Here is a 20230-nt window from a genome sequence, read left to right as displayed (position 1 = left end):
CAAGTACTTTGATATTTCAGTGAACAAAGCGCTTCCAAAAGATATTGTGGGGACTAAACAAGTTTATCAGTTTTGTCCATAAACTTACAAACATCATGAGTTTTGCTTTATTATTATTTTACTTTTATTTAATGAAGGGCAGGGGAAGGGGTAGTCTTTCTGCAGTACTCTGGAACCTATAGCTGAAACATTTTACCCTTCCAGGCAGGTACTGTCATCAAAGAAACACAAAGAATCAGCTTACTTCTTTTCATGCAGCTGCTCCACAAAATACTATTTTCTGGACTCAACAGATATAAATTTGACTTTTTCTGTAGCTTAAAAGTGTATTTTGTTTCCATGATTATGACATCACAGGCTATATGATGCAAACCACAGAATGAATCTATGCAATTTACACTTAACAAGGCACAGCTCTGGTAATCTACTACAGTTATGTAATCTTAAGCAGCCACGTGGTTAGATACCATATATCTTCTTCACCGTGGCAACAGTCTTCTCATCTTCTAGTGGCTTCCTCTGGCTGCCAGGCTGTAAGAATTTTTTGATTGTTGGAATGTTGCTTGTTCTTCCTTTAAAAGCCTGTAAAAAGCAGCAGTAAAGCCAATTAGAGTAAGTAAATTGTAATTCCATCCCTGATAGCTTAAAAATCAGGCAACTTGGATTTTCACTTCTCAGACTTGGTTATTAAACACAAAAGGTAGCAGCCCTTACAGGCAGCTCAGCACTCAGCATTTTCCATTGGTAAAAATGAAAAAGGGCAAAAATACACCTACAACATACTAGCCACCTTCGAAAATGCAGGTGTAAGTATTCTGATCTGCAATGCTGGTGCTACAAGTTTACCCTTGTTTCCCAAATGGAGATGTGAAAAAAAACAATATTGAAGAGTTAAGATTCATTCACAGTGCAAAGCACCACAAAACACAAAATATAAGAAACTTAACAGCTCTTCAATGTAATTTCTTGAGAATATAATTTTGCTAGCAAAAATGACAGGAGCTGCAGACACAACAGGCTGCAGACTTCCCCTCCTGATGCTCATTGCTGTGTTTGAAGGCATGGAAGGAGCAGTTACAACACCAAACTGGTAGCATCAGGAAGTGAATTCCTGCCAGCTGAGAACAGCTCAAGAAAGCCAAGGTGGAGAAAGGAGAGCACACAGGAGGCAACACATTGTGCCTGTGGTCAGATTATTGTTGTCAAGAGAAATAGAGAACTATCAGCAACATGATACAATGGTTCAAAAGCTTTAAACATCAATTAGCTTTTAAAACTGGACAGTGAAATTTGTCATATTCCATATTGAGACCTGATGATTACTAACCTGTAGCAGAGGGAATGCAGACAGTATACCAGGCTTGCATTCTTCTACCATTAAAATAGCTTCCAGCAGATGGATGTCTGCCCAGCTTAATTTGTTGCCAACAAGATAATCCTGGCCATGGTCTTTTAAGGCCTTCAAAATACAAACAAGTTTAAAAAGGCAATAGGAGGTAACCATTTTATCTAGATATTCATTACAGATGGATTTCTAAAAAAACACACGAGAGCAAATCCGTGCAAGAACCTATAACCTTAGAAAGTGATAGGTATTCTCATGACAGAAAGTTAAATCAGAACTCATGTTTCGGTGTGCGTGGAACTGTTATTCACTCTAACCTACTGCAGCAGGTAGCTGTAACAATTCCAGTACCAGAAGAAGACTTAATTCATCCAAAAGAAACAGGACTAAAGTAACTGGAAGAGGTAGTCAGGAGAGTTTACCTGTAGGATACTTCAATTATTTTTTTTAAAGTCAAGTGAATTCCCAGGTGTTTGAGCAAATCTGAGATTGCTGATTATAGTTTGAAATAGGTCAGGAATGAAAGAAAGCAGCCTTTCCACCCTTCCCCCTGCATGGAAGGATTCTTTCACGGCAAAGAATGACAGATGCAAGATGCAAGAATCACAGCCTGCCACAGCTACCAACTGCTGTAACAAACAAGTTGTGGTGAACACTGCAGGAGCAAGAGGAGGAAACGTGTCTGTGTCTATGCTACTCTAATGCTGCACTTAACTATCAAATGCGTGCTAAAACTAGAACATCAGTCTGTAACTTTGGAAGCCAGTTCTTTCTCCAGTCCAAATTTTCCCTAGCAAAATCTGCCAGTTTTACTACTTACTGAATACTGGCTCCATCATACAGTTCCAGAGCTACACTGTCACTTTGCCATCTGAAATGGAGGTGTGTGGCAACAGGAAAATGGAGTGGGGAGGGAACCTGTTCCCCACTTTACTGCCTTTGTGGACTGCTTGTGTTTTAACACTTACCTTTTCATAAACAGGAAAGTATCTGGTTGTAGCTCGTTCAATGATTAAGGCAAGATTCTTTTCTTTTGTGTCGGCTGGTTGTAAGGAGAGATACATAATCATTTCCATCAGGTCTTTTGTTCCCTCCACATACATATCAATCCTGAAACAAATATTTTTATTTCATATTTCTCATTTTACCATTTTGTTTTTATTATTTTCCTGAAAGACAGTGGTGAAGCGATCACCAAGTAGAATGCTTATTAGTGAACGTAACAGAAGACACTTGTTTGCTTTCTTGTTCTTCCACTTTGATTCCAGGTCCATTTGTTTTTCAAAGCACAGATCTCTACAAACAGGCTCACAGTTTGTGCAACAAGCAAGGTATATGTAAGAGTTTGCGACTGATGTATTTCAAGTGGAGTTCACACTGTTCTTTGTTGACAATCTGTTCATCTATGTCATGTGACAAAAGACCACATATATAAGCCACACTGGAGAAAAAAAGATAAAAACCAGTTCTGAGGTCTAATCATGGAAGGATCCCAGTTATCAGTTGCCAGTTCAGACATGTCAGTCCATAATAATCCCCAGAGTCTCTGGTGTTGCACCTCCACTGTCGCAGAAGAAGCCCTTTACAGGAAGCGGCAGTCAGTTAGGTTAAGGACTTAACTGAACTCTTTCATTACTTTTGTTTGGTTTACAAAATAAGGATTTTTGATTTGCATTAGCCCTTTAATTATGATAATGGAAAATATCCACAGCTTACATAGCAAAGTAATACTAGGAAAATACTGGATTAACTTTCAGTAGCTTAAGCCACTGAACATGTCTTTTTTAAGATCAGATTGAAGGATTCTTTACATTTTGAAAAAAGGAAGTTAGAACACTTAACAACTCTTGGTTTTTTGCAGGCAGCTGTGGGTTTTTTCTTCTGTTTTCTCAGTTAAAGAGGAAAAAACCCTGAACCAACTAACGTAATTAGCCTTTATTATTGTATAAAGGCCTTGCAGTTGTCCAGGAACTTTCTGCACTTCTGGTCTCTGTGAAATCAAATGAGCCTGAAGGCAACCATGACATTCTCACCATGTTCACAATTAACAATCATTTTTCAATCACAAAATCCATTCACCCAGTCCCTGGATCTGAGGAGACAAAGCACAAGCAGATGTATGGGCATCTTTACATGCAGATATTTCAAAGCAATATTCTTCTCATAAATATTAAAAATTATGGCACAGTATTAGCAAGGTTAGTATGCACTGTTACTGTACCAGGCTCTCTCCTTCAGGTCTTTTCCATAGAGGTTGTACTTCGCTGCTATGTAGCTGCTAATGGCTCTTGTCTGCACCATCTTCATCCCATCAATCTCCACCATGGGCACTTGCTGAAATAGCAGGTATCCATCTTGGGAAGACAAGGAAGCAAACTATTCACTACTGTGCTGAATCTGAGAGAGATCCAGTAAGACATCAAGACATTTCCAAATCTGAGGCATGAACGCATCAAAAGCAAGCAGGTCTCTCAACTCATCTTTTTACAGGTTACATTGTACTGGAGAAGTTACACAAATATCACCTGTTATACCTTTGTTATATCGGTGTGAATTTATACTTAGGGTACCATTTACAGACTCACCATTGCATAATTTTTCTAGGTCTTCCTTCTTTTCTACAAATTGTTCCTCAAACTGAAAAGCAATGATAAAAAACAATACTGTGTCACAAAAAACAAGGAAAAGTGGAAGGAAGTCTGGAAATTAAACTACATCTCTCCACACTATTCCCCATACTTGCCATGACTGTGTTGACCCCTACTCTTATTCTTCATCTCTCTTCCAGCAAATAATCCGGGACGATAAGCGTCCCCAACCCCACAGCAATGTACAATGCTTTACACTTCACAAAAGCTCCCTGGTTACAAAGACCAGTCTACTTGCCTGCACAAACAATGAATTTGAGAATGATTTGAGACCAATGAATGATTTGAGACCAAATCATTCACTTAAAAGCAGCTGATACAACATGAAATACTGATTTTTTTAATAAGTTATGCCTGTTACACACCATTTATGTCCCTCTTTACCCCTACTGACATATTTATTTTCTTTTGAATGAGGACTTTTTAATGAGGGCAAGATTTTTGTTTCCTCAGCACTTGTGCTCTGCAGCTTTTCTGTCCGCAACATTCACAAGTGAGCACCATTAAAACCCCTTTTATTTCCAACAGAGTATAAAGAGTTTCTGAGAAAACAGTTTCAAAGCAGCGTATTCAAACAAAAACTGAATGTAGAAATTAGGACTCCTTAGGATGGTTTTCACCTGATGTGAATCTGGATATCTCCCTCCTGCCTTCAGGGCAGCTCTGCTTATTTATCTGACTTGGGGCCTAACCCAAAGAATGACAAGCACTTTGGAGATGATGTTCTAAAGGTTTTCATGTGGTAGGCATGGTCTTCCAGTGGAGAATACTCATGAGGCACAGGGAAGTAATGAGCATTCAAAAAAAGAGATACACAGTTGTGGTGTGTAGCAACAGTTTAAGATCTCAGCTTAAAGGACGTTTCAAACGCTCCACTTAACAATTCTCTTTGTGTGTTAGAACCCTTTTACTGTGCAACTAATAGCTCACGAAATACATTAAACACAACATAAGAGAGCGTATCACTGACTCTAGGCATTCTGCATCACAGTATGTGATGTCTATATCTCTAAGCACAGACATTATCAGGAAACCTTTCCAAAGAGTATATTCAAATCACAGATTAATCTGATCACTTTATAAAAAAGGTACACACCTCAACCCCAGCTGCTGCTAACAGCCATCGGATTGACTCCATCCTTCCCCTTATGTTGGAATAGTGCAGCTTGGGCTTCCCTGCCATGATCTCGGACTTCTTTTATCCTGACAAATTCGAGATGACGATCTTATACAGAAGGAAGTAATTTTTAAAATTAGCATTTTAAATGTTCCACTCCAAACTACTCAATAAAGTTGGATGAAAGTGTGGGTAAAAGGGCAATCAAGGCCTACATACTTGATGCAACCAAGTTTCCTGTGGGTTGGTGAAAGAAAAGAGAAAGTACACATACCAGAACATGCAACAATTCGAAAGAGAATGAGAGAATGTAATAAACACCTAAATTCATACGTATATGTTTAAATCATACACATATCTTTAAAAATACTAACATAGCTGCAAGAGCTCATGAGAGCTTTACAACCAAAGCAGAACTGCAAGGTAATCCTGAATCACAATATATGCACTATAGATAATGTGCACTGACTTAAGACTCGTTCCAATTTTATAAACAACAGTTAAACTGTAACAAGGATTTATATCCTATTTGCCCTAAAAATGTAACTTTCAAATCAAATCCAAACAAACTGGTCAATGCCCTCAGCAGCAGGGAACTGAAGTCAGCACACCAGATCATGGCACTGGGATGAAGCATTTGCTCTCTCAAATTTCACTAACCAGTGCAGTCACATGCCACAGTATGATCTCAGCAGCTGATGCGAGCTTGCCTGGGGCTGGAAACAAAGCTAGCACTGTACTCTTACGACTAATGGATCCCAGGAGAATGAAGCAGGTTTCATAGAAGACAGTGTGACAAAGTAACTCATCGCTAAGCAAAGGTTTCATCTGTGTACAGGCAGGCTTATTTATTCTTGGATAGACTTCACAGTTCGTAATTTAGCCACAAAGTGGAAACTTTGGCCATGATTCCAATCAATGAAGAAACCTGGTGCCCCCATCCAAAAAAACGGGTCTGGAAAACCACTGCCCCACTTCCACTTGGCCCTGGCAATGCCTGTATCCCAGACACCTCAGTCTCTTGCAACAAAGTTCCCCTGACACGTAAATATTTGCTCAATAATAAAGACTTGATAATGTCTTGATGGTTTTGACTTGGCATCTAGTCTAGAGCTGCTGGGTGCCTTCACAGATTCCTGTATACCTGAAGAGCAACAGGGTGCATAAATAACGTATTTAGAGAACTGCCTCATCACAACTACCTTTACCAAGCCCCACATACAGAAGACCATGACCATTTCTAGTTCCCGTGTGTGTGAGTTACATTATACCAAGTGAAAGAGCTCTCAATCTTCCATACTTCAAGAAAACCTTCATTCCCTGGTGCTCAGGAAGCAGATGAAAGCCTCATCTCTGCTCCACCTGAGAGAACGGCACCGGGGCACTCACGGACTGGACAAGCACTCTAACCGTCAGTTCATGGGATCAAGGCTGGGAAACAACCTACGGTTACAGACTAGTGTAAGCAGAAAGAGCAAACTTCCCTGACCTCTCCCCAAAGCAGAGGCAGAGCTGATAAAAATCAGCCCAGCCAGAGCCCTGTTGGCCCATGTCACCTCAGTGCTCCACTGCAATCACCTGCGGAAGCCAAAGTGCACAGCAAGGGTCAGTGGGAAAAAGTCCAGGTATCAACATAACCTGCACTTGTTCATCACAGTTCCTTCGGGGGATTGGCCAAGGGTTGAGGCTTTCTGTGCTGGTGAGGGAAAGTTTACACTTTTCTGGAACTGCACTGCTTCAGGACTGACTTTGGGGCTTAGACTGAACACTTACACACCGTTGCAAAGTACTTTGGCCACTCTGTTCCTGCTCTGCAACAACTATCTCTTTGTAAAGCAGTGAGTCACGAAAGAGTCGTCAAGTTGGTAAATCGCCTTTCTTCAATAGCAATAACTGACCTGAAAACAAACCACAAACTTTCTCGATGTTCCACTGCATCAGATCTTCCCTGGACCTCCACCAGGCAGATGCCAGTGACAGCTACTGCTGCAATCTCACTTTTTTAAAAAATCACCCCGTTTTGTCCAAAACTAATTCAGGCAGCAGCCCTCCAGTGAGAAACAAGTGAATCTAACAGCAATCCCATAATCTGCTGCAAGACCTTAAACTTGCTTTCTAATTGGATGTGGACCCCAAAGTAGTTCTCTGCTCCTCACACACCGCTCACACAAGGCTGCTCAAGCAGAAGGACCTCACAGCACAGGCCCCATGCTGCATCGGGCCCAGCTCAGTCTCCAGACCACCCTAAGACAAACTTCTCACCAGCATGTGGTTTTTACTGGGCCTCCAGCCAAGTCCCGATTCAGGAAGCGTTCCTTGCTCCACCAGAGCTAGGACGAGTGTTTGCACGAGTGAAAGGCAAATTACCTCGAGATTTTAAACCTTCTGTCTCCAAATGCAATTCCTCTGCAAGTTTCCTGGTGGACCTACCCACAGAGCGCCCTATGCACACCCTCCCTGCCCGGCCTGGGTCCCTGCAGCAGCTCACCCAGGCACGATCTGAACTACAAACGGCTCTGACACGGGCCTTGCCTTTCGCTCTCCCGGCAAAGGGCACTGGCTGGCCGCCCTCCGCTCCGCACGGTGACCTGGAGAGAGCTGGCAGCCAAGCCCAGTGCAGCCCAACCCGACCCTCCGTACCCAGCCGGCCAAGCACCGCCGGTATCCCGTCCTGCTGCCGGCGAGGCGCCATTCCACCCGGAGAGCCCCCGCCGCCACAGACCGCGCGTCGCAGCACAGTTCACACCCTCCCCCGAGCAGGGACCGGCTCCCCTCCACACCCCTCACCCCGGGGGAGCTGCCAAGTCCCGCAACTGACGGTTAGAGTGCTTGTCCAGTCCGTGAGTGCCCCGGTGCCGTTCTCTCAGGTGGAGCAGAGATGAGGCTTTCATCTGCTTCCTGAGCACCAGGGAATGAAGGTTTTCTTGAAGTATGGAAGATTGAGAGCTCTTTCACTTGCCCCCCAAAGCCGCCACCGTCACCAGTACCCTGCGCACGGACCGCACCGCCGACAGAGCGCGCTGCCCAGACAGATCCGCAGGGACCGCCCTCTCCGCCGCGCCTCGCCTCGCCTCGCCTCGCCTCGCCTCGCCTCGCCTCGCCGCTCCTCCCCTCAGCGGCCGCACCGGCCGGGCGGCCTCCTCCGTGCCTTCGCTCTCGCCGGTGGCGTATGAGCCGCGCGGGGGTAGCGGGGCCTGGCTTTCCGCCGGTAAACCGCGTCCTTGAGCCGTGCGAGCGTGCCTGGGGAAAGAAGAGTTGCCGCGGCCTTGTCCTGAAGTCTTGCGAAGCCACTCTTCGCAGAGGGCCGGGTTCGAGGTCGGCGGCATGCCACGGCTACGCCCCAGAGGGACACGGCCGCTGGGGCAGAAGAAAGGCTCCGAGGCCCCGAGGAGGCAGTGGGGTTCCCAGCGGTGGCGGGGCCGGGGAAGAGGCCTGGGTCGCAGTCCCTGCGTGAGGACACCCGACTGCCCATGTGCTAGGGGCTCTGGCTCTGCGAGGCCGGAGGCTGGAGCTGTACGCAGGCTCCCAAACGCTTGGCTGCGCAGGGGAGCTTGCACCGCAGAGAGCCGGCAGCCACGGCCAAGCTTCCCAGCTCGCGTTTCTGACCGCGCTCGGCAGCTGGGGCCCCTGCGTGAGGTGGGAGGGAAAGGGCTCTTGCAACAACTCCAGTGCGTGCTCTGCTGCAAGAAAGCAGGATTTTCCTTTCCTGGTGGTAAAAACTGGTACCAGACAGTGCATTTCTTATAAAGAAACTACCTGGGTTGGCAAGTGTTTTAATCTCCCGATTTAATCTGCCCAGTTTAAAAAACTAGATCATGAAACACGGCTGAGGAAGGATCACCATCATGCACAAACAGGATCTAAATTCACTCTAGTACTCTTCTAACACAGTTGCTGTTTGTGGTCTTACACAGATTATCTTGCTGAAGCCCTCCCCATACACAATGGAGACTATTCAGACATAAACTCTTCAGGGATTGAAGTTACTTTGGCTTGCATAGAAAAGAATTAAATATTCACTGGGTGTCAAAGCTTAGCTAAGACTGACTTCTGGTGCACAGGAATGTGTGGCCAGTTCATTAGGAGACTGACTATGGGTAAGTGCACGGTTGAAAACAGACATTTTGCTTCTTTTCATTTCTTTCATGCAGAGCTTGCTTAAAAAGACTATCATATATCAGATCTCAAAGCTGCACAAACCAACCAGCAGAGTACCAACTTACTGTTCTAGGCAGGAGTTCAGATGGGGACAAGGGAGCAGCTCAGATGTCTCAGTCACAACTGACATAATAGAGGGGGTGGGTGGAGCAGAGGGTACTTAGAGCCTCCAGCTCTAGAATACTGCTAATATGGCATCAGCTACCTCCAGATGCTGCCTGTTTTACAGGTGACTGAGCTGGTATGTTGTCAGTTTCAGATTGGGTTGACAGCTGGACACATAAGATGTGATTTATTTCACTCTGAAGTAGAATATGAATGTTGGAAGAACTGAACCAACATGTACCGTAAGAGGCTTGGCTGATCAATGCTGATTTGGATATTTGTAGTGTAGACGAATCCTGCCTTAGATGAAGCTCCAATGAAAATCTTACTCAACCTAGTGCTGAAACGCAGAAGCCATTGTGCAGATGCTGCGACCACAGATCGCAAAGATAGCAAGATATCTTGCCTGACCCATGATTTCTCTGAATTAGCCCATGGGGTAATTTTTTGTACCTCTGAGAAGCAGTGTCTCTTATGCCCAAGCTGGAAAAGGAGTTAACGTTGCTGGCAGTTAAAATTCTGTATGTGCAGTGGATGAACGTTTTCACTGCCTCATCAGTTCAAGTCCTATGAAAAAAAACAACTAACCTCAAGGATGAGGAATAGTTTGTGGTACTGTTTTTAAATGAAACAGTGATGGTTCCCATGAAATCAGGATCAAGCATCTGAAGCAGTAGTGAATGTTTTAAGCACTGAGGAAATAAAACACTTTTACTGAAAAGGCAAGCAGGCAGTGCAGTTCTCTTTACAGCTACCTGGGAAGTGTCTGGAGAAGTTAAAACCTTGCCAAAAAAAACATCAAGTGGCATCTCCTCACTGTGACCATCCAGCCAAACAGCAAAAAGAAGAGCAAGAGAATAGGTGCTTCCAATGGATAAAACCACGTCAGGCTAATTAAACACAAGTACTTTGATATTTCAGTGAACAAAGCGCTTCCAAAAGATATTGTGGGGACTAAACAAGTTTATCAGTTTTGTCCATAAACTTACAAACATCATGAGTTTTGCTTTATTATTATTTTACTTTTATTTAATGAAGGGCAGGGGAAGGGGTAGTCTTTCTGCAGTACTCTGGAACCTATAGCTGAAACATTTTACCCTTCCAGGCAGGTACTGTCATCAAAGAAACACAAAGAATCAGCTTACTTCTTTTCATGCAGCTGCTCCACAAAATACTATTTTCTGGACTCAACAGATATAAATTTGACTTTTTCTGTAGCTTAAAAGTGTATTTTGTTTCCATGATTATGACATCACAGGCTATATGATGCAAACCACAGAATGAATCTATGCAATTTACACTTAACAAGGCACAGCTCTGGTAATCTACTACAGTTATGTAATCTTAAGCAGCCACGTGGTTAGATACCATATATCTTCTTCACCGTGGCAACAGTCTTCTCATCTTCTAGTGGCTTCCTCTGGCTGCCAGGCTGTAAGAATTTTTTGATTGTTGGAATGTTGCTTGTTCTTCCTTTAAAAGCCTGTAAAAAGCAGCAGTAAAGCCAATTAGAGTAAGTAAATTGTAATTCCATCCCTGATAGCTTAAAAATCAGGCAACTTGGATTTTCACTTCTCAGACTTGGTTATTAAACACAAAAGGTAGCAGCCCTTACAGGCAGCTCAGCACTCAGCATTTTCCATTGGTAAAAATGAAAAAGGGCAAAAATACACCTACAACATACTAGCCACCTTCGAAAATGCAGGTGTAAGTATTCTGATCTGCAATGCTGGTGCTACAAGTTTACCCTTGTTTCCCAAATGGAGATGTGAAAAAAAACAATATTGAAGAGTTAAGATTCATTCACAGTGCAAAGCACCACAAAACACAAAATATAAGAAACTTAACAGCTCTTCAATGTAATTTCTTGAGAATATAATTTTGCTAGCAAAAATGACAGGAGCTGCAGACACAACAGGCTGCAGACTTCCCCTCCTGATGCTCATTGCTGTGTTTGAAGGCATGGAAGGAGCAGTTACAACACCAAACTGGTAGCATCAGGAAGTGAATTCCTGCCAGCTGAGAACAGCTCAAGAAAGCCAAGGTGGAGAAAGGAGAGCACACAGGAGGCAACACATTGTGCCTGTGGTCAGATTATTGTTGTCAAGAGAAATAGAGAACTATCAGCAACATGATACAATGGTTCAAAAGCTTTAAACATCAATTAGCTTTTAAAACTGGACAGTGAAATTTGTCATATTCCATATTGAGACCTGATGATTACTAACCTGTAGCAGAGGGAATGCAGACAGTATACCAGGCTTGCATTCTTCTACCATTAAAATAGCTTCCAGCAGATGGATGTCTGCCCAGCTTAATTTGTTGCCAACAAGATAATCCTGGCCATGGTCTTTTAAGGCCTTCAAAATACAAACAAGTTTAAAAAGGCAATAGGAGGTAACCATTTTATCTAGATATTCATTACAGATGGATTTCTAAAAAAACACACGAGAGCAAATCCGTGCAAGAACCTATAACCTTAGAAAGTGATAGGTATTCTCATGACAGAAAGTTAAATCAGAACTCATGTTTCGGTGTGCGTGGAACTGTTATTCACTCTAACCTACTGCAGCAGGTAGCTGTAACAATTCCAGTACCAGAAGAAGACTTAATTCATCCAAAAGAAACAGGACTAAAGTAACTGGAAGAGGTAGTCAGGAGAGTTTACCTGTAGGATACTTCAATTATTTTTTTTAAAGTCAAGTGAATTCCCAGGTGTTTGAGCAAATCTGAGATTGCTGATTATAGTTTGAAATAGGTCAGGAATGAAAGAAAGCAGCCTTTCCACCCTTCCCCCTGCATGGAAGGATTCTTTCACGGCAAAGAATGACAGATGCAAGATGCAAGAATCACAGCCTGCCACAGCTACCAACTGCTGTAACAAACAAGTTGTGGTGAACACTGCAGGAGCAAGAGGAGGAAACGTGTCTGTGTCTATGCTACTCTAATGCTGCACTTAACTATCAAATGCGTGCTAAAACTAGAACATCAGTCTGTAACTTTGGAAGCCAGTTCTTTCTCCAGTCCAAATTTTCCCTAGCAAAATCTGCCAGTTTTACTACTTACTGAATACTGGCTCCATCATACAGTTCCAGAGCTACACTGTCACTTTGCCATCTGAAATGGAGGTGTGTGGCAACAGGAAAATGGAGTGGGGAGGGAACCTGTTCCCCACTTTACTGCCTTTGTGGACTGCTTGTGTTTTAACACTTACCTTTTCATAAACAGGAAAGTATCTGGTTGTAGCTCGTTCAATGATTAAGGCAAGATTCTTTTCTTTTGTGTCGGCTGGTTGTAAGGAGAGATACATAATCATTTCCATCAGGTCTTTTGTTCCCTCCACATACATATCAATCCTGAAACAAATATTTTTATTTCATATTTCTCATTTTACCATTTTGTTTTTATTATTTTCCTGAAAGACAGTGGTGAAGCGATCACCAAGTAGAATGCTTATTAGTGAACGTAACAGAAGACACTTGTTTGCTTTCTTGTTCTTCCACTTTGATTCCAGGTCCATTTGTTTTTCAAAGCACAGATCTCTACAAACAGGCTCACAGTTTGTGCAACAAGCAAGGTATATGTAAGAGTTTGCGACTGATGTATTTCAAGTGGAGTTCACACTGTTCTTTGTTGACAATCTGTTCATCTATGTCATGTGACAAAAGACCACATATATAAGCCACACTGGAGAAAAAAAGATAAAAACCAGTTCTGAGGTCTAATCATGGAAGGATCCCAGTTATCAGTTGCCAGTTCAGACATGTCAGTCCATAATAATCCCCAGAGTCTCTGGTGTTGCACCTCCACTGTCGCAGAAGAAGCCCTTTACAGGAAGCGGCAGTCAGTTAGGTTAAGGACTTAACTGAACTCTTTCATTACTTTTGTTTGGTTTACAAAATAAGGATTTTTGATTTGCATTAGCCCTTTAATTATGATAATGGAAAATATCCACAGCTTACATAGCAAAGTAATACTAGGAAAATACTGGATTAACTTTCAGTAGCTTAAGCCACTGAACATGTCTTTTTTAAGATCAGATTGAAGGATTCTTTACATTTTGAAAAAAGGAAGTTAGAACACTTAACAACTCTTGGTTTTTTGCAGGCAGCTGTGGGTTTTTTCTTCTGTTTTCTCAGTTAAAGAGGAAAAAACCCTGAACCAACTAACGTAATTAGCCTTTATTATTGTATAAAGGCCTTGCAGTTGTCCAGGAACTTTCTGCACTTCTGGTCTCTGTGAAATCAAATGAGCCTGAAGGCAACCATGACATTCTCACCATGTTCACAATTAACAATCATTTTTCAATCACAAAATCCATTCACCCAGTCCCTGGATCTGAGGAGACAAAGCACAAGCAGATGTATGGGCATCTTTACATGCAGATATTTCAAAGCAATATTCTTCTCATAAATATTAAAAATTATGGCACAGTATTAGCAAGGTTAGTATGCACTGTTACTGTACCAGGCTCTCTCCTTCAGGTCTTTTCCATAGAGGTTGTACTTCGCTGCTATGTAGCTGCTAATGGCTCTTGTCTGCACCATCTTCATCCCATCAATCTCCACCATGGGCACTTGCTGAAATAGCAGGTATCCATCTTGGGAAGACAAGGAAGCAAACTATTCACTACTGTGCTGAATCTGAGAGAGATCCAGTAAGACATCAAGACATTTCCAAATCTGAGGCATGAACGCATCAAAAGCAAGCAGGTCTCTCAACTCATCTTTTTACAGGTTACATTGTACTGGAGAAGTTACACAAATATCACCTGTTATACCTTTGTTATATCGGTGTGAATTTATACTTAGGGTACCATTTACAGACTCACCATTGCATAATTTTTCTAGGTCTTCCTTCTTTTCTACAAATTGTTCCTCAAACTGAAAAGCAATGATAAAAAACAATACTGTGTCACAAAAAACAAGGAAAAGTGGAAGGAAGTCTGGAAATTAAACTACATCTCTCCACACTATTCCCCATACTTGCCATGACTGTGTTGACCCCTACTCTTATTCTTCATCTCTCTTCCAGCAAATAATCCGGGACGATAAGCGTCCCCAACCCCACAGCAATGTACAATGCTTTACACTTCACAAAAGCTCCCTGGTTACAAAGACCAGTCTACTTGCCTGCACAAACAATGAATTTGAGAATGATTTGAGACCAATGAATGATTTGAGACCAAATCATTCACTTAAAAGCAGCTGATACAACATGAAATACTGATTTTTTTAATAAGTTATGCCTGTTACACACCATTTATGTCCCTCTTTACCCCTACTGACATATTTATTTTCTTTTGAATGAGGACTTTTTAATGAGGGCAAGATTTTTGTTTCCTCAGCACTTGTGCTCTGCAGCTTTTCTGTCCGCAACATTCACAAGTGAGCACCATTAAAACCCCTTTTATTTCCAACAGAGTATAAAGAGTTTCTGAGAAAACAGTTTCAAAGCAGCGTATTCAAACAAAAACTGAATGTAGAAATTAGGACTCCTTAGGATGGTTTTCACCTGATGTGAATCTGGATATCTCCCTCCTGCCTTCAGGGCAGCTCTGCTTATTTATCTGACTTGGGGCCTAACCCAAAGAATGACAAGCACTTTGGAGATGATGTTCTAAAGGTTTTCATGTGGTAGGCATGGTCTTCCAGTGGAGAATACTCATGAGGCACAGGGAAGTAATGAGCATTCAAAAAAAGAGATACACAGTTGTGGTGTGTAGCAACAGTTTAAGATCTCAGCTTAAAGGACGTTTCAAACGCTCCACTTAACAATTCTCTTTGTGTGTTAGAACCCTTTTACTGTGCAACTAATAGCTCACGAAATACATTAAACACAACATAAGAGAGCGTATCACTGACTCTAGGCATTCTGCATCACAGTATGTGATGTCTATATCTCTAAGCACAGACATTATCAGGAAACCTTTCCAAAGAGTATATTCAAATCACAGATTAATCTGATCACTTTATAAAAAAGGTACACACCTCAACCCCAGCTGCTGCTAACAGCCATCGGATTGACTCCATCCTTCCCCTTATGTTGGAATAGTGCAGCTTGGGCTTCCCTGCCATGATCTCGGACTTCTTTTATCCTGACAAATTCGAGATGACGATCTTATACAGAAGGAAGTAATTTTTAAAATTAGCATTTTAAATGTTCCACTCCAAACTACTCAATAAAGTTGGATGAAAGTGTGGGTAAAAGGGCAATCAAGGCCTACATACTTGATGCAACCAAGTTTCCTGTGGGTTGGTGAAAGAAAAGAGAAAGTACACATACCAGAACATGCAACAATTCGAAAGAGAATGAGAGAATGTAATAAACACCTAAATTCATACGTATATGTTTAAATCATACACATATCTTTAAAAATACTAACATAGCTGCAAGAGCTCATGAGAGCTTTACAACCAAAGCAGAACTGCAAGGTAATCCTGAATCACAATATATGCACTATAGATAATGTGCACTGACTTAAGACTCGTTCCAATTTTATAAACAACAGTTAAACTGTAACAAGGATTTATATCCTATTTGCCCTAAAAATGTAACTTTCAAATCAAATCCAAACAAACTGGTCAATGCCCTCAGAAGCAGGGAACTGAAGTCAGCACACCAGATCATGGCACTGGGATGAAACATTTGCTCTTTCAAATTTCACTAACCAGTGCAGTCACATGCCACAGTATGATCTCAGCAGCTGATGCGAGCTTGCCTGGGGCTGGAAACAAAGCTAGCACTGTACTCTTACGACTAATGGATCCCAGGAGAATGAAGCAGGTTTCATAGAAGACAGTGTGACAAAGTAACTCATCGCTAAGCAAAGGTTTCATCTGTGTACAGGCAGGCTTATTTATTCTTGGATAGATTTCACAGTTCGTAATTTAGCCACAAAGTGGAAACTTTGGCCATGATTCCAATCAATGAAGAAACCTGGTGCCCCCATCCAAAAAAACGGGTCTGGAAAACCACTGCCCCACTTCCACTTGGCCCTGGCAATGCCTGTATCCCAGACACCTCAGTCTCTTGCAACAAAGTTCCCCTGACACGTAAATATGTGCTCAATAATAAAGACTTGATAATGTCTTGATGGTTTTGACTTGTCATCTAGTCTAGAGCTGCTGGGTGCCTTCACAGATTCCTGTATACCTGAAGAGCAACAGGGTGCATAAATAACGTATTTAGAGAACTGCCTCATCACAACTACCTTTACCAAGCCCCACATACAGAAGACCATGACCATTTCTAGTTCCCGTGTGTGTGAGTTACATTATACCAAGTGAAAGAGCTCTCAATCTTCCATACTTCAAGAAAACCTTCATTCCCTGGTGCTCAGGAAGCAGATGAAAGCCTCATCTCTGCTCCACCTGAGAGAACGGCACCGGGGCACTCACGGACTGGACAAGCACTCTAACCGTCAGTTCATGGGATCAAGGCTGGGAAACAACCTACGGTTACAGACTAGTGTAAGCAGAAAGAGCAAACTTCCCTGACCTCTCCCCAAAGCAGAGGCAGAGCTGATAAAAATCAGCCCAGCCAGAGCCCTGTTGGCCCATGTCACCTCAGTGCTCCACTGCAATCACCTGCGGAAGCCAAAGTGCACAGCAAGGGTCAGTGGGAAAAAGTCCAGGTATCAACATAACCTGCACTTGTTCATCACAGTTCCTTCGGGGGATTGGCCAAGGGTTGAGGCTTTCTGTGCTGGTGAGGGAAAGTTTACACTTTTCTGGAACTGCACTGCTTCAGGACTGACTTTGGGGCTTAGACTGAACACTTACACACCGTTGCAAAGTACTTTGGCCACTCTGTTCCTGCTCTGCAACAACTATCTCTTTGTAAAGCAGTGAGTCACGAAAGAGTCGTCAAGTTGGTAAATCGCCTTTCTTCAATAGCAATAACTGACCTGAAAACAAACCACAAACTTTCTCGATGTTCCACTGCATCAGATCTTCCCTGGACCTCCACCAGGCAGATGCCAGTGACAGCTACTGCTGCAATCTCACTTTTTTAAAAAATCACCCCGTTTTGTCCAAAACTAATTCAGGCAGCAGCCCTCCAGTGAGAAACAAGTGAATCTAACAGCAATCCCATAATCTGCTGCAAGACCTTAAACTTGCTTTCTAATTGGATGTGGACCCCAAAGTAGTTCTCTGCTCCTCACACACCGCTCACACAAGGCTGCTCAAGCAGAAGGACCTCACAGCACAGGCCCCATGCTGCATCGGGCCCAGCTCAGTCTCCAGACCACCCTAAGACAAACTTCTCACCAGCATGTGGTTTTTACTGGGCCTCCAGCCAAGTCCCGATTCAGGAAGCGTTCCTTGCTCCACCAGAGCTAGGACGAGTGTTTGCACGAGTGAAAGGCAAATTACCTCGAGATTTTAAACCTTCTGTCTCCAAATGCAATTCCTCTGCAAGTTTCCTGGTGGACCTACCCACAGAGCGCCCTATGCACACCCTCCCTGCCCGGCCTGGGTCCCTGCAGCAGCTCACCCAGGCACGATCTGAACTACAAACGGCTCTGACACGGGCCTTGCCTTTCGCTCTCCCGGCAAAGGGCACTGGCTGGCCGCCCTCCGCTCCGCACGGTGACCTGGAGAGAGCTGGCAGCCAAGCCCAGTGCAGCCCAACCCGACCCTCCGTACCCAGCCGGCCAAGCACCGCCGGTATCCCGTCCTGCTGCCGGCGAGGCGCCATTCCACCCGGAGAGCCCCCGCCGCCACAGACCGCGCGTCGCAGCACAGTTCACACCCTCCCCCGAGCAGGGACCGGCTCCCCTCCACACCCCTCACCCCGGGGGAGCTGCCAAGTCCCGCAACTGCCCCCCAAAGCCGCCGTCACCAGTACCCTGCGCACGGACCGCACCGCCGACAGAGCGCGCTGCCCAGACAGATCCGCAGGGACCGCCCTCTCCGCCGCGCCTCGCCTCGCCTCGCCTCGCCTCGCCGCTCCTCCCCTCAGCGGCCGCACCGGCCGGGCGGCCTCCTCCGTGCCTTCGCTCTCGCCGGTGGCGTATGAGCCGCGCGGGGGTAGCGGGGCCTGGCTTTCCGCCGGTAAACCGCGTCCTTGAGTCGTGCGAGCGTGAGTTGCCGCGGCCTTGTCCTGAAGTCTTGCGAAGCCACTCTTCGCAGAGGGCCGGGTTCGAGGTCGGCGGCATGCCACGGCTACGCCCCAGAGGGACACGGCCGCTGGGGCAGAAGAAAGGCTCCGAGGCCCCGAGGAGGCAGTGGGGTTCCCAGCGGTGGCGGGGCCGGGGAAGAGGCCTGGGTCGCAGTCCCTGCGTGAGGACACCCGACTGCCCATGTGCTAGGGGCTCTGGCTCTGCGAGGCCGGAGGCTGGAGCTGTACGCAGGCTCCCAAACGCTTGGCTGCGCAGGGGAGCTTGCACAGCAGAGAGCCGGCAGCCACGGCCAAGCTTCCCAGCTCGCGTTTCTGACCGCGCTCGGCAGCTGGGGCCCCTGCGTGAGGTGGGAGGGAAAGGGCTCTTGCAACAACTCCAGTGCGTGCTCTGCTGCAGGAAAGCAGGATTTTCCTTTCCTGGTGGTAAAAACTGGTACCAGACAGTGCATTTCTTATAAAGAAACTACCTGGGTTGGCAAGTGTTTTAATCTCCCGATTTAATCTGCCCAGTTTAAAAAACTAGATCATGAAACACGGCTGAGGAAGGATCACCATCATGCACAAACAGGATCTAAATTCACTCTAGTACTCTTCTAACACAGTTGCTGTTTGTGGTCTTACACAGATTATCTTGCTGAAGCCCTCCCCATACACAATGGAGACTATTCAGACATAAACTCTTCAGGGATTGAAGTTACTTTGGCTTGCATAGAAAAGAATTAAATATTCACTGGGTGTCAAAGCTTAGCTAAGACTGACTTCTGGTGCACAGGAATGTGTGGCCAGTTCATTAGGAGACTGACTATGGGTAAGTGCACGGTTGAAAACAGACATTTTGCTTCTTTTCATTTCTTTCATGCAGAGCTTGCTTAAAAAGACTATCATATATCAGATCTCAAAGCTGCACAAACCAACCAGCAGAGTACCAACTTACTGTTCTAGGCAGGAGTTCAGATGGGGACAAGGGAGCAGCTCAGATGTCTCAGTCACAACTGACATAATAGAGGGGGTGGGTGGAGCAGAGGGTACTTAGAGCCTCCAGCTCTAGAATACTGCTAATATGGCATCAGCTACCTCCAGATGCTGCCTGTTTTACAGGTGACTGAGCTGGTATGTTGTCAGTTTCAGATTGGGTTGACAGCTGGACACATAAGATGTGATTTATTTCACTCTGAAGTAGAATATGAATGTTGGAAGAACTGAACCAACATGTACCGTAAGAGGCTTGGCTGATCAATGCTGATTTGGATATTTGTAGTGTAGACGAATCCTGCCTTAGATGAAGCTCCAATGAAAATCTTACTCAACCTAGTGCTGAAACGCAGAAGCCATTGTGCAGATGCTGCGACCACAGATCGCAAAGATAGCAAGATATCTTGCTTGACCCATGATTTCTCTGAATTAGCCCATGGGGTAATTTTTTGTACCTCTGAGAAGCAGTGTCTCTTATGCCCAAGCTGGAAAAGGAGTTAACGTTGCTGGCAGTTAAAATTCTGTATGTGCAGTGGATGAACGTTTTCACTGCCTCATCAGTTCAAGTCCTATGAAAAAAAACAACTAACCTCAAGGATGAGGAATAGTTTGTGGTACTGTTTGTAAATGAAACAGTGATGGTTCCCATGAAATCAGGATCAAGCATCTGAAGCAGTAGTGAATGTTTTAAGCACTGAGGAAATAAAACACTTTTACTGAAAAGGCAAGCAGGCAGTGCAGTTCTCTTTACAGCTACCT

At 44.2% G+C, this 20230-nt stretch overlaps 2 protein-coding genes across 5 annotated transcripts; both read right to left on the bottom strand.

Annotated features, from left to right (window-relative positions):
• Positions 1-235: 235 nt before the first annotated feature.
• Positions 236-8182, bottom strand: LOC133272921 (glutathione S-transferase-like). Of its 3 annotated transcripts, none has more exons than XM_061460640.1 (7): positions 8098-8182; positions 5090-5196; positions 3931-3982; positions 3567-3699; positions 2314-2455; positions 1328-1459; positions 236-582 (listed from the first exon to the last, which is right to left on the bottom strand). In XM_061460640.1, the coding sequence occupies exons 2-7, from the start codon at positions 5174-5176 to the stop codon at positions 460-462; spliced, it is 669 nt and encodes a 222-aa protein (XP_061316624.1). In that variant the 5' UTR covers positions 5177-5196; positions 8098-8182; the 3' UTR covers positions 236-459. The 3 variants fall into 3 exon arrangements, with proteins under 3 accessions (XP_061316624.1, XP_061316626.1, XP_061316625.1); XM_061460642.1 differs by having other exon boundaries at positions 8086-8107; XM_061460641.1 differs by lacking the exon at positions 8098-8182 and adding an exon at positions 7373-7491.
• A 2327-nt stretch (positions 8183-10509) lies between these two features.
• LOC133272920 (glutathione S-transferase-like) lies at positions 10510-18311 on the bottom strand. Of its 2 annotated transcripts, none has more exons than XM_061460638.1 (7): positions 18227-18311; positions 15364-15470; positions 14205-14256; positions 13841-13973; positions 12588-12729; positions 11602-11733; positions 10510-10856 (listed from the first exon to the last, which is right to left on the bottom strand). In XM_061460638.1, the coding sequence occupies exons 2-7, from the start codon at positions 15448-15450 to the stop codon at positions 10734-10736; spliced, it is 669 nt and encodes a 222-aa protein (XP_061316622.1). In that variant the 5' UTR covers positions 15451-15470; positions 18227-18311; the 3' UTR covers positions 10510-10733. The 2 variants fall into 2 exon arrangements, with proteins under 2 accessions (XP_061316622.1, XP_061316623.1); XM_061460639.1 differs by lacking the exon at positions 18227-18311 and adding an exon at positions 17647-17764.
• Positions 18312-20230: the final 1919 nt, after the last annotated feature.

This window comes from Pezoporus flaviventris, unplaced genomic scaffold (assembly GCF_033815535.1).
Source record: "Pezoporus flaviventris isolate CSIRO_AGI_PZ_B2104156 unplaced genomic scaffold, CSIRO_AGI_Pfla_v1 ptg000031l, whole genome shotgun sequence".
Classification (NCBI taxonomy): Eukaryota; Metazoa; Chordata; class Aves; order Psittaciformes; family Psittacidae; genus Pezoporus; species Pezoporus flaviventris.
This window is presented reverse-complemented; position numbering and strand designations above follow the sequence as displayed.